Raw genomic sequence first — 21,311 nt, 5'->3', positions numbered from 1 at the left:
AAACTGTTTTCTATATCCGTTTTGCTAGGTTTTTATTGCTTTTCTTCTTTTGTGTGATGAGCCTATGTTCTATTGTTAAACAACATCTTCAACATTGTGAATATGTTTTAGTGACTAACCACCATGTTTAATAATTGAATGAAGGTTAAACAAATTATCTATCAAATCAATTTTCATTCTGGCATCTGACTTGTCAGTAGTGATATCAGCTGGACTCAACAGCTATAACAGAAACCAATCAGGGCATTTAGCTCTCTTTAAAAAAAAAACGAAAGAACTGCGGATGCTGTAAATCAGGAACAAAAACAAAGTTGCTGGAAAAGCTCAGCAGGTCTGGTAGCATCTGTGAAGGAAAAAAAAAGTTAACATTTCAGGTCTGGTGACTCTTCCTCAGAGTAATTATGATGCTCCAGGGAACATAGCCCGAGCCTACTCAGCCTCTCTCTATAGCTCAAACCCTTCAATCCTGGCAACATCCTTGTAAATCTTTTATGAACCCTTTTAAGTTTCAGATCATCTTTCCTATAGCAGGGAGACCAAGACTAAGTAATTAACTTCTGAGGAAGGGTCACCAAGACTAAGTAATTAACTTCTGAGGAAGGGTCACCAAGACTAAGTAATTAACTTCTGAGGAAGGGTCACCGGACCCAAAACGTCAACTCTGTTTTCTCCTTTACAGATGCTGCCAGACCCATTTAGCTGTCTCGTTGGTGTAAATTTGTATGATCCACTCAAATAAAACTTGTAATATTCTATGAGACTATTCTGCTTATATCTTTCAGTGTTGCGCATTGGTCTTCACTTGGCAATTGCCCAGCGAGGCATGATTGAAATCAGGAGCTCATTGTGTGGGAAGTCGCAGTGTAAATTTGTCTCATTATGCCATATTGCAACATTCAGATGTTTGGCCCTCTACCAATATTCTGTATCAGGCAATAGACACAAAGTTAGTTACATTGTTTAGCTGGTTTGTTCAAAGTTGTTTGATATGGTCTCTCTCTCTCTTTCACCTCAGTTACTCTGTAATGTTGGCCACTGTGAAGAGAAACTAGGATTTACTTATGAAGAAATTATAATATGGTAAGTTCACTAACGATCTGATATTTCCAATTTTTATGTGGTGAGTTTGTTGGCATGGTCGAGATTCAAAGTTTTCTTTCTTGAGGAATCTGGATTATTCAACTTTGAGAACATTTGTCTTCTGAACTACGATCACTGGTAGTCAGTGGGATTAAGTCCACCTCCAGGTTTTATGTATAAAATATAATCTGACAATTGTGTGCTGCATTGATTGAGGTGTGGTCATTTGCAAAGATATTGAACTGAGATTTTTCTTCCTCAAGAAGGCATGGGATATTGGTATTGTAGGCAATATTTATTTCTTGGTCAACATGGCCAAAAACAACATCAACAATTACTTGTGTTGCTACAAACCTTTTAGCTAGTGTGAGGTATTTTAGTAAAATAAACTAGGGAAGACCTCTACAGTTAATAGTAGGGCCCTGGAGAGTGTTGCCGAACAAAGAGACTTATGGGTGCAGGTGCATAATTCTTTGAAAGTGGAGTTGCAGCTAGAGAGGGTGGTGAAGGTGTTTGGGGCACTTTCCTTCTTTGATCAATGCATTGATTAAAGGAGTTCCGATGTCATGTTGTGGCTGTACAGGACGTTGGTTAGGCCGCTTTTAGAATACTGCATTCAATTCTGGTCTCCCTGCTGTAGGAAAGATGTGAAACTTAAACGGGTTCATAAAAGATTTACAAGGATGTTGCCAGGATTGATGGGTTGAGCTATAGGGAGAGGCTGAGTAGGCTGGGGCTGTTTTCCCTGGAGCGTCGGAGGCTGAGGGGTGACATTAGAGAGGTTTATAAAATCGTGAGGGGCATGCATAGAGTGAATAGCCAGGTCTATTTCCCAGGGTTGAGGAGTCCAAAACTAGAGGGCATGGGTTTTTAAGGTGAGAGGGGAAAGATTTGAGTGACCTGAGGGACAACTTTTTCATGCAGAAGGTGGTGCATGTATGGAATAAGCTGCCAGTGGTGGTGGTGGGGGCTGGTACAATTACAACATTCAACAGACATCTGGATGGGTACATGAATAGGAGGGGGGGTTTAGTGGGATGTAGGCCAAATACTGGCAAGTGGGATTAGATCAGTTTAAGAAATCTGGTCAGCATGGATGAATTGGACCAAAGAGTCTGTTTCTGTGCTGTAAATCTCTGACTCCGCTGAGGTGGTTCACAATGGTGCAATAAGGCAAAATTACACAGTGGGCCAAATAAAGGAAACAATAGGACAGATAGCCAAAAGTTTGATCAAAGTGGCGAAGTTTTGAGGAAGGCCTTAAAGGAATAAAGAGGTGGCTACTCAAGGGTTCGGGAGGGAATTTGAGTTTAGGGCCAAAGCGCCTGATGACAAGGCCATTAATGGTGAAACTGTTAAAATTGGAGATGTTCAAGAGGCCAGAATTAGATTAGTGGAGAGATCTGAAAGCTGAGAGGTCATGGAATTTGAAAACATGGGTGAGAACTTTAAAATCAATGCATTGCTTTACTAGGAATAAATGTATGTCAGCAAACAGGGCTGGTATGTGAACAGACTTGATGTCAGTAAGGAATTTAGTTTATGAATGATAGAATTTTGGGGATCGATGTAAGTTTTGGAACAGTTGAGTCTAAATATTGCAAAGGCATAAATTAGAATTTTAGCAACAGACAAACTAAGAAAGGAATGAAGTTGGGCAATGTTAAAATGGTGGAAATGAGCAATTATAATTTATCAGCAGCAGAGAAGAATCACAGAAGGACAGTGTGGCCAACTGTATCAAAGGCTGCAGGCAGGACTTGTAAGATGGGGAAGGCTAGTTTATCTTTTTCACCGTCACACTGGATAGCACCTGTTTCTGTGCTGTGGCAGGAGCATAAAACTGGATTTCTCTATTGTTGTGCGTTAATTTGTTGCTGCGTTTGCCTTCAAAATAACAGGCAATTAATTACTTCGAATGTAATTATTATGAAGTGCTTTTGAGATGTGCTGGAGGTACTGTATAGATGCTTATTCTTCCTTTCTTAAATATACTGTCCTCTTACACAGTTTGCGATTAGCATTGTTAAATGAAGCTAAAGAGGTGCGTGCAGCTGGTCTCCGTGCCCTTCGCTATCTCATCCAAGACTCCAGTATTCTTCAGAAGGTGTTGAGACTGCGTGTGGATTACTTAATAGCTAGGTTAGTATGTGTGGTTTGATTCCTCTTTGAAAATATGTAACAGATTGCCAAATTGCTAAATGCACTGGCTGGTGAAAATTGTATAAATGTGTGCAGTTTGTTGTTGTGAACTTACACCTCAAAGGTTGAGACTGTGTCAGTCTCTATTCACTTGCACCTTGACTACTAGCAGGGAAATTTTCAAACTGTAGATTGAAAGCTGTTTCTCTGTTAATCAAATGCACTGTCAAACATGTTTACTCAGTTATTTGGTAGTAGCTCCAAAAACTAAATCATTAGGTTATCACACCACAACTTGGTCTAACGAGCTTCCCCACTGGGAGCTGATGGCACTTCTAGAGCACTGTATGAAAAATGAAACCAGCAGGAGAAAGACAGAAAGCAGTTTGATAGAACAGCGGACTATCAATACCCTACTAGGTTACAAAATAGTTTATAAACATGTGACACTAATTTTGCTGTTCATTGATCATAGATCATCATAGAATCCCTACAGTGTGGAAACAGGCCCTTTGGCCCAACAAGTCCACACAGACTCTCAGACCATCCCACCCAGACCCATCCCCCTGTAACCCACCTAATCTACACATCCCTGAATACTATGGGCAATTTAGCATGTCCAATCCACCTGGCCTGCACATCTTTGGACAGTGGGAGGAAACTGGAGCACCCGGAGGAAACCCACGCGGACACGGGGAGAATGTGCAAACTCCACACAGACAGTGGCCCAAAGGTGGAATCGAACCCGTGTCCCTGGCGCTGTGAGGCAGCAGTGCTAACCACTGAGCCACCGTGCCACCCCGAACATTAGCTGGATCTCTGGATTAATAATCCAGCGATAATGCCACTAGGCCAACACCTCCCTGACAAACCACTGTCACACTTGGCCAGAATGGTAAGCAATTCTTGAAAGCAACTGCTTGGCTAATGTTTACATTAACGTGGATGGACCTGGTCTCCAAATGTTTAATCTGTATTCAACAGGAAGAAAAACAGCAGTTGCTGGAAAAGCTCAGCAGGTCTGGCAGCATCTGTGAAGAAAAACATCAGGGTTTACGTTTTGGGTCCAGTGACCCTTCCTCAGAACTGATGGTAGCTGGGAAAACGTTGGTTTATACGCAGAAAACAGGGAGGGGGATGGGTTAGGATAGAGTCCAAAGAGAGAGAAGAGCAGTTGGATAGACAAAGGAGTCGATAATGATCTGGCTAGGAGGGTGAAGAGTTGTTAATAGGGACTATTAGTGACTAACAATAGGTAGTGTGTAATGGCAGGCTACGTGATAACATAGGAAGGGTCACCGCACCCGAAACGTTAACTCTGTTTTCTCCTCCACAGATGCTGCCAGACCTGCTGAGCTTTTCCAGCAACTTTGTTTTTGTTCCTGATTTACAGCATCCGCAGTTCTTTTGGTTTTTATGTGATAACAAAGCCTGGTGTGTGTGGTAGGGGCTAGGACATGGGAGAGTTTAGGCCCTAAAATTGTTGCACTCCATATTGAATCCAGAGGGTTGCAGGGTCCCCAGGCGGAAAATTAGGTGGTGTTCTTCCAGCTTGCGTTGAGCTTCGCTGGAACACTGCAGCATGCCAGAGACCAATGTTGGCCAGGGAACAGGGTGGTGTGTTAAAGTGGTGGGTAACTGGTAGCTCAGGGTCTTTTTTACGAGCAGAATGTAGATGTTCTGCAAAGCTGTCACCCAGTCTACGCTTCGTTTCCCCAATCCTAGGGCACTAATGTGTTTCTTTATAGGATGTGGATGTTGCTGAAAAGGCTAGCATTTATTACCCATCTGAATTACCCATATGGCGTTGAGGAAAGGATTCTAGGAGTTTGACCCCATGACATTGGAAAAATGATTTTATTGTTTCAAAGCAGTGATGGAGTGAAAGGTTTAAGGTAAGAAGCAGGAGGTTTAGAGGAGATTTGAAGGGTAAAAGAATGTTTCACCCAGTGGGTGATGGGGCATCTGGGATTCACTGCCTAGAAGGGTAGAAAAGGCATGCACCTCAAGACATTTAAGAAGTACTGTATTTAGATGAGCAATTGAAATGCCTTAGCATACAAGACAAGGGCCAAATTCTGGATAATAGGATTAAAATAAATTAAAATAAAACAGAAAAACTGGTGCAGGCACAATGAGCCAAACGGCCTCTTTCCATACTGTAAAAACTTTGTAACTCTGAAACTTACAGGTGGTGGTGGTTCAATGCATCAGCTGCCCATGTCCTTCTAGTTGGTAGAGGTTGTGGGTTTGGAATGTGGCATCAAAGTTATGGGTGAGTTATTGCAGTTCATCTTCTAGCTAGTGCACACTACTGCCACTGTGAGTCAGTGGTGGACAGATTTGAATGTCAAAAGGTGATGGATAGGCTGCCAGTCAAGCGGGCTGCATTGTTCTGGATGGTGTTGAGCTTTTCAAGTGTTGTTGGAGCTGCACCATCCAGGCCATTATTCCGTTATCTTTGTCTTGTCATCGCTTGTATCTTGTCAATGGTGGACTGACTCTGTGGGAGTCAAGACGTGAATCAATTGCTGCTAAATTCCCAGGTTCCGATTGGTTCTTGTAGCCAGAATATGTAAATAGTTGCTCCAGTTCAGTTTATGATCAGTAGCAACCCCTAGGCTTTGGTAGTGTGGATTTTAGCAGTGGTGACATCATTGAATACCAAGATGAGGATAGTCATTGCCTGACACTTCTGTGGCCTGTATATTAATTGCTGCTTATTAGCGCAAGTCTGAATATTAGCCAAGTCTTGTTGCATTTGACCATACGTTACTTAAGTGCCCAAGACTGCAAGTCGTGCTGAACATCGTGCAACTATCATTGAGCATCACTGCTTCTGATTTGTGATGGAGTGAAGATCTTTGAGGAAACAGCTGAAGATCATTGGGCATAGAACAGATCTGTGAGGAAATTGAGGGCTCTTTTGGCACAGTGGTAATGTCCCTACCTTTTGGCCAGGAGGCCAAGTTTCAAGTCCCACCTGCTCCAGAGATGTCATAATATTCCTGAACAGGTTGATTAAAAACACCTCCCCTGAGGAACTCCTGCAGAGATGTCTTGGTACTGAGATAACTGACCTCCAGCAATCTTGACTACCATTCCTATTTGCCAGGTATGGAACTGTAAATAGCAGAGAATTTTCACCTTGATTCCCATTGACTCCAGTTTTATTAGGACTTTTTGATGTCACAATGTAGCTAAATGTAATCTTGATGTCAAGGGCAGTCACTCTCATCTCACTTCTGGAGTTCAGCTGATTCTTCAGTGTTTAGAAGATGATTGTATTAGGTTTGTAAGCTGCGATGTCCTGGCAAAATGCAAACTGAGCAGCCATGAGCAATTTATTGCTGAGTAAGTGTCACTTGATAGCAGTGCCGATAACACCTTCCATCACTTCGCTTATGATTGACAGTCAAGTCATGGGACAGTAACTGCTGGGTTGGACTTATCTGTTTTGGTGCACATGATATATCTGTGTAATTTGCTACAATGGTGTGGAGATGCCAGTGTTGTAGCTTTACAAGAACAACTTGGCTATTTCTGCAGTCTGTGTTTTCAGTGCTACTGTCAGAATGTTTCAGAGCCCAAAGCTTTTGCAGTATTCAGAGCCTTCAAGTGTTTTTTAATATCGTGTGGACAGGTCATAATTGACCGTAGACTGGCATTTGATTGATGGAACACCCACTTGCCACTTGTAGCTGCAAATACTCCAGCCTTATCTTTTGACCTGACCTACTGCACCCCCTCAATCATTGAAAATAAGAGTCTCCTGTTAGTTATTTAATTGTCCACCACCATTCATTACTGGATATGGCAGATTGGGTCTGATTTATTTTTTGAGGGATTGCTTAGTTCAGACTCTTGCATGCTTCTTGTGTTGTTTGGGCCCAAGCAGAACTGTGTTGTAGCCTCAGGTTGAAACCTAATTTTTAGTTGTGCCTGATACTTTCCTGCCATGCCATCACATGTTCTACCTTGAACTACTGTTGATTTCCCTGGTTTGAACGTAACGGTCGAGTGGGGATATCCCAGGCCATGAGCTTACAGATTTGTGGCTGAATACAATTCTGCTGATAATAGCTCTCAGCACCTCAAGGAAGCTGAATCTGAGTTGCAAGATCTGTTTGCAATCTATTCCATTTATCACTGTCGTAATTTTATACAACAAAATGGACGGTATCCTCAATGCGGCATTGGTACTTTGCCTCGAGGTGGTCAGTCCTACTAATACTGTCATAGACAAGTGTATCTGTGGCAGGGAGATTGGTGAGGATGAGGACAAGTATATTTTTCCCTGTAGTTAGTTTCCTCACTATCTACCACAGACACAGTCTAGCTGCTTTGTCCTTTAGAAATCACAATCCTGACTGACGAAGCTTGCAACCAAGCTACATTTGGTGATGCATGTTGAAATGCCCCACTATCATGGGAAAAATTCACCTACTGCTGGAGCCATACCAAGCACAAAGGAAGATGATTGTGGTTCCGATAAACCAGCTATCTCCTCCTCCTGGACCGATGCCCTGGGGAATCCTCAGGATAGTTCCTGGCCCCAACCAGTTTCAACTTCTTCCTCAGTGACCTTTACTACTACTTAAGATCAGAACATAAAAATTAGGTGCAAGTGTAGGCAATTCAGCCTCTTAAGCCTGTTCCCACCATTCAGTATGATCATAGCTGATCTCATCTTGGCCTCAACTCCACTGCCCAGTCTCTGTAACCCTTCAACCTGTTACTTAATGAAAAACCTAAATAACTCCTCCTCCAATTTAGCCAATGCCTCAGCATCTACCATAGTCTGGGTTAGTGAATTCCACTAATTCACAATTTTTGAGAGAAGTAATTTCTCATCATATCTCTTAAATCTTCCACTCCTTATCCTAATACTATGACTCTTATTCTGGATTGCACCTCATGAGGAAACATCCTCCCTGTCTACCATGTCAATCTGTTTAGCATTTTGTATACCTCAAATAGATCTCCTCTTATTCTTCTAAACGCTAGGCCTAAACTGCTCAATCTCTCTTCATAAGACAACCCCTCATCTCTGGAATCAATCTAGTGAATCTCTTCTGAACTGCCTCCAATACAATTACATCCCTCCTCAAGTAAAGGGACCAAAATTGTACACAGTAATCCAGGTGTAGTCTCACTAATACCTGGTACAGTTGCAGTAACACTTCCCTACATTTATACTCTGTTCCTTTTGCAATAAATGACAAAATTCCATTTGCCTGCCTTATTACTTGCATACTGGTTTTCTGTAATTCATGCATGAAGATACCCTGATCCCTCTGCACACTCTGAAGTTTCTCTCCATTTGATAATAAGTTCCCTTTCTATCCCTCTGACCAAAGTGGATGGCCTCGCACACATAATCTGTCAAACTTTGGTCCATTCACCTAAACTATTCATATCCATTTGCAAATTTCTAATTTCTTCATTGCAGCTTACGTTCCCTCCTATTTTAGTTTCATCTGCAAATTTGGATATAGAACCTTCTATCCCTGCATCCAAGCTTTAATATAGAGTGTAAATGGTTGGGGTCTGAGGACTGAACCCTGTGGCATCCCACTAGTTACATCTTGCTCATCAGAAAAGGAAGAGGGGGAATGTTTGCTGATTCTCGTATGATGTTCAATATAATTCATGAATTCTCAGATTCTGAAGTTGTCCGTGTCTATCCCAATGACTGGATTGGACAGAATCAGCATGCGTTTACGAAAGGGAAAGCATGCTTGACAAATATGCTGGGAATTCTTGATGATGAAACTAATAGCATTGGGAAAGCCAGGAAATGTAGTTTACTTGGACTTCCAGAAAACGTTCAATACGGTCTCACGTAAAGAAATTGGTGTGTAAAATTAAAATCCATGGATAGAGAACTGGCTGGCAGAAAACAATAGGAATAAATAGGTCTTTCTTCCAGGGTACCACAGGAATCAGTGCTTGGACGCCAGCTATTCATGATGATTCATAATTAATGATTTGGATGAGGGAACTAAATGTAATATCTCCACGTTTGCTGGTGAGTCAAAGCTGGTTGGGAGGCTAAGTTGTGAGGAGGATGCAGAGATACTTCAATGTATTTGGACAAATTGAGTGAATGGGCAAATGCATGGCAGGCGCAATATAATGCGGATAAATGTGAGGCTATCCACTTTGGTCACAAAAACAGTAAGGCATATTATTATCTGACTGGTGATAGATTGGGAAAGTGGGAGGTTCACCAAGTCCTGAGCATCTTTGTACACCAATTACTGAAACTAACCATCTAGATGCAGCAGGCACGGAAGAAGGCAAATGGTATATTGGCCTTCATAGCAAGAAGATTTGTGTACAGGAGCAGGAATGTCTTGCTGCAAATATACAGGGCTTTGAGACCACACCTGGAGTACTGTGTACAGTTTGGTCTCCTTCTCTGAAGAAAGATGCTCTATGGAGAGAGTCTAGACTGGTTCCTGGGATGGCAGGACTGACATCTGAAGAGAAACTGAATCAGTTAGGACTATATTCACTGGAGTTTAGAAGAATTAGGGATAATTTCACAGAAATCTATAAAATTCTAACAGGACTAGACAGGGTAATAAATGCTTAAAAGGATGTCATTGACCAGGGAGTCTAGAGCCATGGGTCACAGTCTAAGGCTACAGGGTAAGCCATTTATAAATGAGATGAGGAGAAACTTCGTCACTCAGAGAATGATGAGCCTGTGGAACTCTTTGCCACAGGGGACTCTGAAACATTGGATGTTTTCAAGAAGGAGTTAGATATAGTTCTTGGGGCTAAAAAGATCAAAGATATAGGGAGAAAGCGGGAGCAGGGTACTGAAATAAATATTGAATGGTGGAGCAGGCTTAACGGGGTGAATGGCCTACTCCTATTTTCTATGCTTTTATACGCAACTAGATCTAGATGACTTTGAGGTTTTAACTGATAAGTGGCATGTAATATTTGTGCAATGATCAATAAGAGACCATTGTCGCTTGAAATTCAATGGAATCTCCATCACTGAATCCCATAGTATTAACAACTCTGGGGATTACCTTTGGCAAGAAATTGAACTGGACCAAACTTAGAAATGCAGAGGCTCTGAGGTTAGATTGGAGGCTGTGAATTCTGTGATGAGTAACTAAACTGTTGTCTCCCTAAAACTTTCCCATTATCTACAAGACGCAAGTTAGGAGCATGATGGCAAACTCTCAAGTTTGCTGGATGAGAGCAGCTTCAACAACATGTGAAGCTCAGTATCAAGCAGTTCATTTTGTTCACATTCCATTCATCACTTTTAACACTCAATCTGTTGACCAGTGCACGATGGGATTGTTTAGTAAGATGTACTGTTACAACTCGCTAAACACCTCAGAAGCTCTGTCCAAACCTGTAATCTCGAACAACAAAAGCAGCTGGTGGTTTTTCCATGTGTCTGCTGCAAGTTCCCCAAGTCTCTCACCATTGTGACTTGGAACTATATCAGCATTTCTTCACTGTTACTGGTTCAAAATCTTGGGACTGCCCGCCTATAACAGTACAGTGGGTATCCCGAAAACAGGCAGTCTACAATGTGTCCAGAAGTTGCTTGCTACCAGCTTCTCAAGGATAGTTAGGGTTGAAAAGCAAATGCTGATCCTGCCAACAGTACCATCAAGGTTCAGCAATATCTTTTAGGGAAGGAAATCCATCATCTTTACCTGGTTTTGATGGCTCCAGACCCACAGCAATGTTGACTGCAAACTGTCCTTGAAAATAGCCTAGAATGCCAATAAATTTTAAGGCTTTTGGGGATTGGCAACAAATGCTAGCCTGTCAAACGATGCCCCCATCCTATGAAAGAATTAGGATAAAAATTGAAGCAGAGCAGTTCCTTAAAGTAACCCCATTTTGGTGCACACGCAGCTTCTGCTTCTTTGATTTTTCTATTTTTTTACTGCATTCTGAGCCATTGGTTAGAATGCTCCCTGTTAGTTCCAGGCTAGATTTAGAGAAGGTCAAATTGGATTCCTGTCTTGTCACTTTGAGACATGTACTGGTGGCATGATGGCAATGTCACTGGACTACATATTAAGAACTGAGTGTTTGAGGAAGGGTCAGTGGACCTGAAACGTTAACTTTGATTTCTCTCCACAGATACTGCCAGACCTGCTGAGCTTTTCTTGCAATTTCATTTTGTTAGTAATTCAGAACCCTAGGCTAATGTTCTGGAGTCATGTATTTGGATCATGCTGTAGATAATGGTGAAATTTGAATTCGATAAAAATCTGGATTAGAAAATCTGGTGTAATGATGATGATGTAACCACTGTCAATTGGACCCACCTGGTTCACCAATGTCCTTTCAGGAAGGAAATCTACCGTCCTTACCAGATCTGGCTCACATGTGACTTCAGATCCACACCAATGCAGTTAACTCTTAACTGCTGTCTGTGCTATTAGGGATGGGCAATAAATGCTGGCCCAGCCGGCAATACCCATATGCTGTGAAGAAAAGAGGTGTCACTTCTGAATCATTGTTAGCTGGTGTTAATCTGTCAGAATGTTTGATATTTAAATAGCACTGATTCCCTAGTACAATCTGAATACAGTAGAAATAAAAGATTGAGGTGGGTGAAGAGAGACCCGTATAGAAGTAATAGTTAAAACAGCAGATTGCCAATAGTGTGAGAAATATTTTCAGATCAGAGATTAAGAAACCACACACAAAAATGAATGGTACTTTCAAGGTGCAAACTTGAGTCTGGAGTCACTTAGTAGGTCAGCCCAGTTCTACTCCAGCCTAGTAATACAGTAACATATTACTATGAGAGACACATGTCAGCCTCGTAATTAAGTGACAGATTACTGCAAGAATCGTCCTTTCAGTATAGTAAAATAGTGACAGATTACTGAGAGAGGCACAGTATGGTAATGTAGTGACAGGTTATCGTGAGAGTCACCACCTCCATGCAGCCATACAATGACAGTTTACTGTATGAGTCATCAGTCCAGTGTAGCAATGCAGGAACATGAATGAACAGATTTTGTGATCTTCTTTCTCCAGATGTATAGACATACAACAGAGTAATGAAGTGGAGCGAACCCAAGCACTTCGATTAGTTCGAAAGGTAAATACACTTTCTAATGTTGCTACTTCATTATAGAATTTACAAGCATCATACTGTATGACATTTCTTTGCACCAAGCTAGATGCGGAGTGGTATGAATAATAGACTACCTCAATGTCAATAGTGGAATCTGTGACTGTCCCTTCTAAGTGCTGATGTTTCCTTTTCATCAGTCTTGGCACAGAAGAAAACAGCTGCATAGGCAAAGGAGAATGTGTTTCACTTTGAAGATACTTTTTGGGGTTTTTTTACTTAGTTTAATTATTAGCCTCTTAGTTCACATGCCAGGTCAGGTATTATCGTGTAGATCTAATCTGTGCTGTACTTTCTGTACTATACCTACCCTGAGATTGTTGAATAGGACAGTCTAGAGGGAGCTTTATTCTGTATCTAAACCTGTGTTGTTCCTGGGGGAATTTGGTGAGAAAATGTAGAGAAAGAGACTTTACTCTGTATCTAACCCTGTGCTATTTGTTTTATTCTTCCATGATTGACATCTTGATTACCCTTAGGATTAAAAAAAATTCTTTTAACTTCCTTATTCTTAACTTGTGATCCTCATGCCACAGCCTTTCACAACAGTGAACAATTTTATTTGAATAGCTTCCAACTGCCAATCCTGTCATTTATTGCTCAAAATTTGAAAGAAAAATTGGGATGTCCATGATCGTTTGTCAGATCTGGAATGCCTTTTAACAAAAGAACATAGGAAATAGTAGGAGCAGAAGTAGACCATTTGGCCCCTCGGAACTGCTCAGCCATTCAAAAAGATCATGGTTGATCTGTTCGTAGTTCAAATTCCACATTCCCATCTATCCCTAATAACTTTTGTCTCCTTGCCTAACAAGAATTTATCTACCTCTGCCCTAAAAAAATTAATGACCCTACTTACACCACCTTCTGAGGCAGAGATTTTCAAAGCCTACAATCCTCTGAAAAAAAAATAATATTCTTTGTGTTTGTCCAAAACATGATCTCTAATTTAAACAGTGCCCTCTAGCTCTAGACTGACCCATAAGATGAAACATCATTTTCACATTCTCCTTGCTGAAACCATTAGGGATCTTGTATATTTTAGGCAAGCCACGTTCACTGTTCTAAACTCCAGTGGAAATAAGCCCAACCTATCCTTGTGAGTCAACTTACTCATTCTAGATATCAAACTAGTAACCCTCCTCTGAACTGCCTCCAATGCATTTACATCCTCAAATAAGGAGAGCAAAGTTGCACACGGTATTGTGAGTAATGGTCTCTCCAATGCCCTGTATAACTGAAGTATTCAGTTCCTCTCATAATAAAGGATAGCGTTCTATTAGCCTAATAATAGAACTCATCAATGCACTTTTTAGTCATGCCTGTTTTAGTTAAAAGCTAACAATACATCTAGCAGATTGGAGACAGGGGATGAAAGTAGAAGTTTTATGTTGTTTTGGCCAAGTATGTGAGCAGGAAGGAATTTCCCATTTCTGGTGAGTGGATGGAGAGTTGAGAGTGTGATTAAAATGCAGGGATAGATGTTGTAGTTGTGATATTCCTCCCACTGGGCTTGGTGTTATTTCACATGTATCACTTTCAATAGTACAATCAACTGCCCCAGAGATTTAGGAAGTTATTTTTTACAGGGGTATTTTCAGAGGCAGCTCTGACCCACTCTGTATCTCACTCTTATTCACCACTATTATTGAAAGTTAGCAGTTGGCCCTTACAATGTTTTGATTGTACAAAAATTATGCTTTTCATTTTATCTTCTCTTTCTAATCCTGTATCTCGAACAAAGATTGAAAGCTCCCTTCCTTCCCAATACCCTACTCCATACCTTGGGTGCGCATGCTGAGTGCATGATCCCTTGAAATATTCAGTCACCAAATCAATTTTTTCATCAATGTCACAGCCTCCAGAAATATCTTGCTCAAGTGATATTTCTAAAATCCCAAGTTATGGAATAACTGAGTATGTCCTCAATTTTCCAGAAGCCAAGTTCTGGATTTATGTGAATGTGCCATCCTACATTGTAGGCTTTTATTCCTGATCCATTGGATATCAGTAACCCAAGGCAGTCCCAGCAGTGGAGTATGCCCAATTTTTCTTTATTGAAACAAAGTATGCTACAAAATGCTGCAGTAATAGAAATGTATCACAAGCTTACCTGTACAGTGCTTACTATCACGTGACCTGGTTTATGTGGACATGACAGAGGATCAACGAGCTCTGTCCCAACCTTCAGTTGTTGATCAGATGACTCCTGTTCCTGAACTAACTAGTTATTGCTCTGAGGCATGTTCTCTTATCCTCTTCTCCATTTATGCAGTCTGCATGATCAATCCTTGACATTGTCCAGTATGAGCAATTTCAGTTGACCACTAGCCAACATCACATGTGTGTCATGTCTACCACAATCAGTTTGCCTTTCAACTGGTAGGGCATCTACTTGCTTCCTCTCGGTTTTTGACGAACCTTGACCCCAGGCAACCTGCTCATGCTGCTCCTATAAGCTATTTCCTTGCAGTTTTTGTGCCATCCAGTCAACCATATGATATTTATACAGCACAATCCTGTGATCAGCTACACTTTGTTTTGCTGACAAATGGTATATCACACGTCGAGTGTCGGCTTAACTCATGACTCGAACTGGAGAGTGTGTGTCACCTGTTCAGTTCATTACCTGCTGAGTTACAGCACTTAGTTTAAATGCACATTCATTCCTTCATAATATATTTAAATTGCCATCCAACCACCTTTCAATAGAGCAGACTTCGTGTTTTTCTTTTCATTTTGGATGACTCAGCAAATTTATGCTTCCTATTGCATAAACATAGAACAGTACAGCACAGTACAGGCCCTTCGGCCCACGATGTTATGTTGACCTATTATCCTACTATTAGATCAAACTAACCTCCATACCCTACATTTTACTATCAGGCAGGCAGTTTTCTAGGGAGCTTCCAGTCTGACTAAAATTACAGATCCTTTAGTTCCTATAAAGCATTTTCATCAACTTTATTGATGTTTTACTGACCTCACTTCCCAATATGTTCTTCAGACAAGAATGAGCAAAAATTAAAACTCCTTCAACTAATCACGGTAAACAGATTCAGAATTTTGAATCGGAAAATTCACTTTAAGTTTGTGACCTTTGTACTGGTGCATTTCAAAATTAATTCCAGTACCCTGCTGTCTCCCCCTAGCCCTACATCTTGTTCAGTTTAAACATTTATTATCTCTTAGAATAAGTAGTGGTCTCTGTTTCCATGCCCTTATTTGTAACAGCAGGACAACTGCAGCAACTGTGTCAAGAAATTTCTCTAAATCACCTCAGTGACAGTTCAAAACTAATGAGCCTGTGTAGCAGCAACTTGGCATGACTATTTCTTCTGCCAATGTTCCTTTTTGTGCCAAGTGTAAAAAGATTGAAGGAACAAAAGCAGAAGCTGCTGGAAAAGCTCAACAGGTCTGGCAGCACCTGTGAAGAAAAAAATCAGAGATAATGTTTTGGGTCTGGTGACCCTTCCTCAGAACAAAAAGATTGACGTCAGTCTATTAATCTGCATGCACTTGAAGTTATGTTGAAGATGGCGTAATGATGCTGTATGGAAGAGGTGCATCTCCCCCAACTTTTGTAATGGGGTGAAAAGCAGAAACCAGTATTTATTCCCCATTTTAACAACTTTACCTTAAGTGAACATGCTAATAACTCAGAGAAAATGCTGAAAATACACAGTAGAGCAGGTTCACTAAACTTGAAACTCTTGTTTTTCATCCCACAGATGTAACAAGGTCTGCTGTGTATTTCCAAGATATGTTTTTTGTTTCTGTTTTAGATTTCTAGCATTTGCCCTACTTTGCTCTTAGTAAAATAATGAACTTCATCTGGTAAAAGGGAGAAAAATTCTTTCCTGTAAACAAGGAGCTGAGATGGTGCAATAGTATTGTCACTGGACTGGCAATCCACAAATGTTACATGAAATGTCGTGGGAGCACAGGTTTGAGTTTCACCATGACAGCTGGTAAAACTTAATATTAATAAAATCTGGAATTAAAAACCTAATGCTGACCTTGAGACCATTGTTTATTGTTAGAAAAATCCACTTGGTTCACTAATGTCCTTTAGCAAAAGGAAAACTGTATTCTCACCTGGTCTGGTCTACAGACCTACACCAGTGTGGCTGACTCTTAACTTCTGTCTGCAAGCTACTCAGTACCAAGTGCTAAAAAAAATCTCCAAAAAGGAATGAACTGGATGGACCACCTGACTGGTGATAATGAGGTCAAGTATCTTTTTCCCTCTTGTTCTCTTACTACCTGCTGGCAGCAATGTTCTTCCAGAACTAACCAGTTCAATCAGTAATTGTGCTTCAAAACTACTCTTGGCACCAGAAGCCGTTGACCCTGCAACCCTGTTGGCTACGTGAGGTTATCAGCAAAATTGGAGAGTTGTCTCATAGCTAAGCAAGCAGCATTCTGATATTCACAGAATCATCTCTCTCTCTCTATGTCCCAAACACCACCATTACCATCATTATCAGCAGAGGTGGCAGCACAGTGGTAAACAGTCAGGAAGAAGTTGTCCAAAGAGCTCTCAATATTGACTCTGGAGACTAATGTCTTACCAAAGATGATAAAGTATCATGGATAAGAAAACCTGCTGCTGATCACCATGTGACCCCACTTCCTCCCTCCAACAATCCTGAATGATAAGTTAGTATCCTCCATGGGAAGTACTGAGGTGGCAAGGATACAAAATTTCCCCTGGGATTTCATTGTCCACTGCCAAGAGCAGTTTCGAAGCACAACTACTGATTGAGCTGGTCAGTTCCAGAAGGACATTGCTAACAGCAGGTGATAAGGGAACCAACAAGAGGGAAAAAGATACTTGACCTCTATCACCAGTCTGCCTGCTATACATGCATCTGTCCATGACAGTATTGGTAAGAATAATCAGCATGCAGTCCTTGTGGAGATTAAGCCCCATCTTCACATTATGGCACTATCATCATTTTAAAAGGGATAGGCTTAATACGGGTCCGGCAACTGAAAACTAGGCAACCGTGAAGTGATGGTGGTGTCCATCTGCCAGCAGCAGAGTTTTATTCCTAAACAATCTTAAACCTCATTGGCGTTGCATATGTCCTCACTTTGCCATTACCACCAAGCCAGGCAATCATCCTTAGTTCTATGGAGAGTGCAGGAGTTCATGCCAGGAGCAGCACCAGGCATATGTAAAAAGAGGTGTCAACCTAGTGAAGCTGGGAAAGAGGATTACTTGTGTGCCAAAGAGCATAGGAAGTAAGTGATAGAGCTAAGTGATCCCACTACCAATGGATCGGATCTATGTCCTGCAGTCCTGTCACATCCAGCCGGGAATGGTGGAGGACAATTTTTGGAGGCTCCAAAACATCCTCATCATCAGTGACGGCAGAACATAGCATGTCAGCGCATTTGCAACAATCTTCAACCTGAAGTCCCAAGTAAATGATGCATCTTGCCTCCTCCAGAGGTCCCAGCATCACAGATGCCACTTCTCAACCAATTTAACACCCTGGTATCAAGAAACAAGTCTATTGATCTATAAAGTCTACTCTCGATCATCAATAAAGTGATGGAAGGTGTTGTCAATAGTGCTATCAAGCACCTGCACAGCAATAACCTGCTCATTGATGCATAGTTGGGTTCTTCCAGGACCACTCAGCTCCTGACCTCATTACAGCCTTGGTTTAAACATGGACAAAAGAGCTGAATTTCAGAGATGAGGTGAAGTTGATTGCCCTTGACATCAAGGCTGCATTTCACCAAGCTTGGCAACAAGGAGCCCTGGGAAACATGGATGCAGTGGGAAACATTTCACCATACTTAGCACATAAGGTTGTGTTGTTGGGAGATCTGTCATCTTCGCTCTAGGAGACTGCACGAGACCCTCAGGGTAGAGTCTTGGACCCAACCATCTTCAGTTCCTTTATCAAAGACTCCCCCAACACCCCCACACCCCCAATCAGAAGGTCTCAAGTGGATAGTTTTGCTGACAATTAAATGATTAGGTGGGGGCGCAACTTCCTCGTGGTATTACCATTGGACTGTTAATCCAGAAATCCGGGTTCTGGGGACTCTAGCTTGAATCAGTGGATAAAAATAAAAATCTGGAAATAAGAGGCTGATGATGAACATGAATGCGTTGTCGATTGTCAGGAAGAGGGAAGATCTGCCATCCTTACTTGGCCTACCCACATGTGACTCCAGACCCATGCCAATGTGCTTAACTTTTAACTGCTCTCAGGACAATTAGGGACGGGCAGTAAATGCTGGCCTGGCTGGTGACACCTTCATGCCATGAAAGGATTTTTTAAAAAAAATTCAGCAGTCGGTAATTAACCACCTCACCTCCAAAAGCCAGTCCACCATCGATGAGGCACAAGTTAGGAGTGTGAGGAAACACTCCCCACTTGTCTGGATGAAGTAATTTCAACAACTTTCAAAAAGCTTGACATCATCTAGGACAAAGCCACTTGCTTGGTTGGCACCATGCCCTCAAATGTTCACTCCCTTCACCACCAGCTGCAGTGTGTGCCATCTACAAGATGCACTGCAGAAATTCACCTAAGACTCCTTATCATCTTTAAAACTATCAATCTCTACTTTCTGGAAGGACAAGGGGAGCTGTTACATCACCTGCAAGATCCCCTCCATTTCACACTCAAACTCATCTTGGAAATACATCACAATTCCTGAAATGTTGCTGGGTCAACATCCTGGAATTCTCTTCCTAACAATATTGTTGACTGCAGTGGTTCAGTAAGGCAGCTTGCCACCACTTGCTCAAGGACAACAGGGATGAGTAATAAATGCTGGCCAAGCCTGCGTACCCACTTAGTATGAATTAAGAAAAAAATCTGCTATCAGAGCTGAGCAGACAGTGTGAACTAGCATCATGAGCCAGTTACTTTTATTTTCCCTGACGAAGTTATGAAACTGTAGAACCTTCTGTATGGAATTTCCAGAAGAGATATGAGAAGTTGTTCTCAAAAAAATCTTATCATTTTCTTCCTCCGTAATGGCTTCTGAAAACACCCTTCCTTCACCAATGCACACACTTAACATTTTCAAAACTGGTCCACTTTTGTTGGTCATTTATATAAATGATTTGAATTAAAATAAACGAGACGTGGTTAGTAAGTTTGCAAATGATACCAAAATTGGTGGTATAGTGGACAATGAAGAAGGTTATCTAAGATTACAAGAGGTCTTGATCAATTGGGTCAATGTGCTGAGGAGTGGCAGATGGAGTTTAAATTGGATAAATGTGAGGTATTGCATTTTGGCAATACAAGCAAGGACAGGACTTGTACAATTAATGGTAGGGTCTGGAAATAATGTTCTAGAACAGAGACCTAGGGGTTCAGTTACATAATTCTTCGAAATTTGCGTCACAGGTGGGCAGGGTGGTTAAGAAGGTGTTTAGCACATTTGCCTTCATTGCTCAAACCTTTGAGTATAGGAGTTGAGATGCCATGTTGACAAGGTACAGGATGTTGGTGGGGCCTTTTCTGGAGTACTGTGTGCAGTTCTGGTCGCCCTGTTACAGGAACGATATTATTAAACTGGAGAGGGTTCAGAAAAGATTTACCAGGATGTTTCCAAGAATGGAGGGTTTGAGGTATAAAAATAGACTAGGACTGGAGTGTAGGAGGTTGAGGGATAACCTTATTGACGTTTATAAAATCATGAGGGATGTAGATAAGGTGAATGACAAGGGTCTTTTCCCTAGGGTAGAGGAATTCAAAACTAGGAGGTATATTTTTAAGGTGAGAGGAGAAAAATTTCAAAAGGATATGAGGGGCAACTTCTTTACATAGAAGGGTTAATGTGTGGAATGAACTGCCAGAGGAAGTGATGGATGCAGGTAGTTGCAATGTTTAAAAGACCTTTGGATAAGTTCATGAATAGGGAAGATTTGGAGGGATATGAGCCAAACACCGGCAGGTGGGACTAGTTTAGTTTGGGAACGTGGTTGGACGGTCACATTCCATGCTGCATGACTCTGTGGTCTTAATTTTTGTGAAGACCAGAAAATGTTCCATTGCTTCAGCCCATTTGTTCTTATCGTGTTTAAATAGAACTAGTATCCTGGCCACAGTCAGTCTTTCTGCTAATCTGTTCCTGCAGTTGGTCATCCTTCGTATAGAAAAATGCTTCCTGAAATCTGTTGTTAGTTTGAGTATGACCCTGGTACTGACAAAATGTGTGGGCTCAAGATCCATTCCTACCTTTTTAAGACTGATGCTTCAGAGAATCACTTAGGAATATCTTAGATGAGATGTTAAATTGCCTGCCAGTGCAGTAAGCAGTAAAACTTCCATGGCACTATTGGAAAAGGACTGGGAGGCTTGCCCTCAGTTTCTCCATCCAAAAGGCGTACTGGTTTGTCTTCAGTCATGTAGAATTCTGAATATCTGTAACAAACTCAGAAAATGGTAGATATAGTTAATACAGCTACACTTATTATGTGCAGTTCTGGAATCCATGTTATAGGAAGATGCGATTGTACTGGAGCAGGTGCAGTCGGGATTTATCAGGATGTTGCCTGAGCTTGAGAGTTTTAGTTCATAGAATCACAGTACAGAAGAGGGTCTTTGGCCCATTTAGTCTGTATCGCCAAAACTATACTAGTACTGGCACTTGACCCATAGCCTTGAAAGATAAGACATTTCAAGGGCTCATCGGAGTCCTTTTAAAATGTTGTGAGGTTACCCACTGCAGCATGAGGTATAGAGGGGCTGTGCTCCATTTCCCGGGATATAAGCAGAAACTGAAGCGTGAGGATCTGGTACAGAAAGTCATACAGTGCTGGTCTGAGGTAACGGATGAGCTCCGACATGACTGCTTGGAGTTAGTGGACAGATCCACCTGCTTCAGGAAGGCCACTACAATCCCTGTGCCAAAGAAAAATCGAGCAACATGCCTTAATGACTACCATTCAGTGGCTCTGACACCCATC

General features: G+C 41.5%; 1 protein-coding gene across 1 annotated transcript in view; it reads left to right on the top strand.

Annotated features, from left to right (window-relative positions):
* rictora (RPTOR independent companion of MTOR, complex 2 a) overlaps positions 1-21,311 on the top strand; it is a 211,528-nt gene that overhangs the window by 79,420 nt on the left and 110,797 nt on the right. Inside the window, exons 4-6 of the mRNA XM_048594179.1 lie at positions 1,016-1,080; positions 3,091-3,222; positions 12,262-12,325. Coding sequence (XP_048450136.1) covers positions 1,016-1,080; positions 3,091-3,222; positions 12,262-12,325 — 261 coding nt within the window. The remainder of the gene's footprint in view (positions 1-1,015; positions 1,081-3,090; positions 3,223-12,261; positions 12,326-21,311) is intronic.

Source organism: Rhincodon typus, chromosome 3, assembly GCF_021869965.1.
Source record: "Rhincodon typus isolate 14 chromosome 3, sRhiTyp1.1, whole genome shotgun sequence".
NCBI lineage: Eukaryota > Metazoa > Chordata > Chondrichthyes > Orectolobiformes > Rhincodontidae > Rhincodon > Rhincodon typus.
This window is presented reverse-complemented; position numbering and strand designations above follow the sequence as displayed.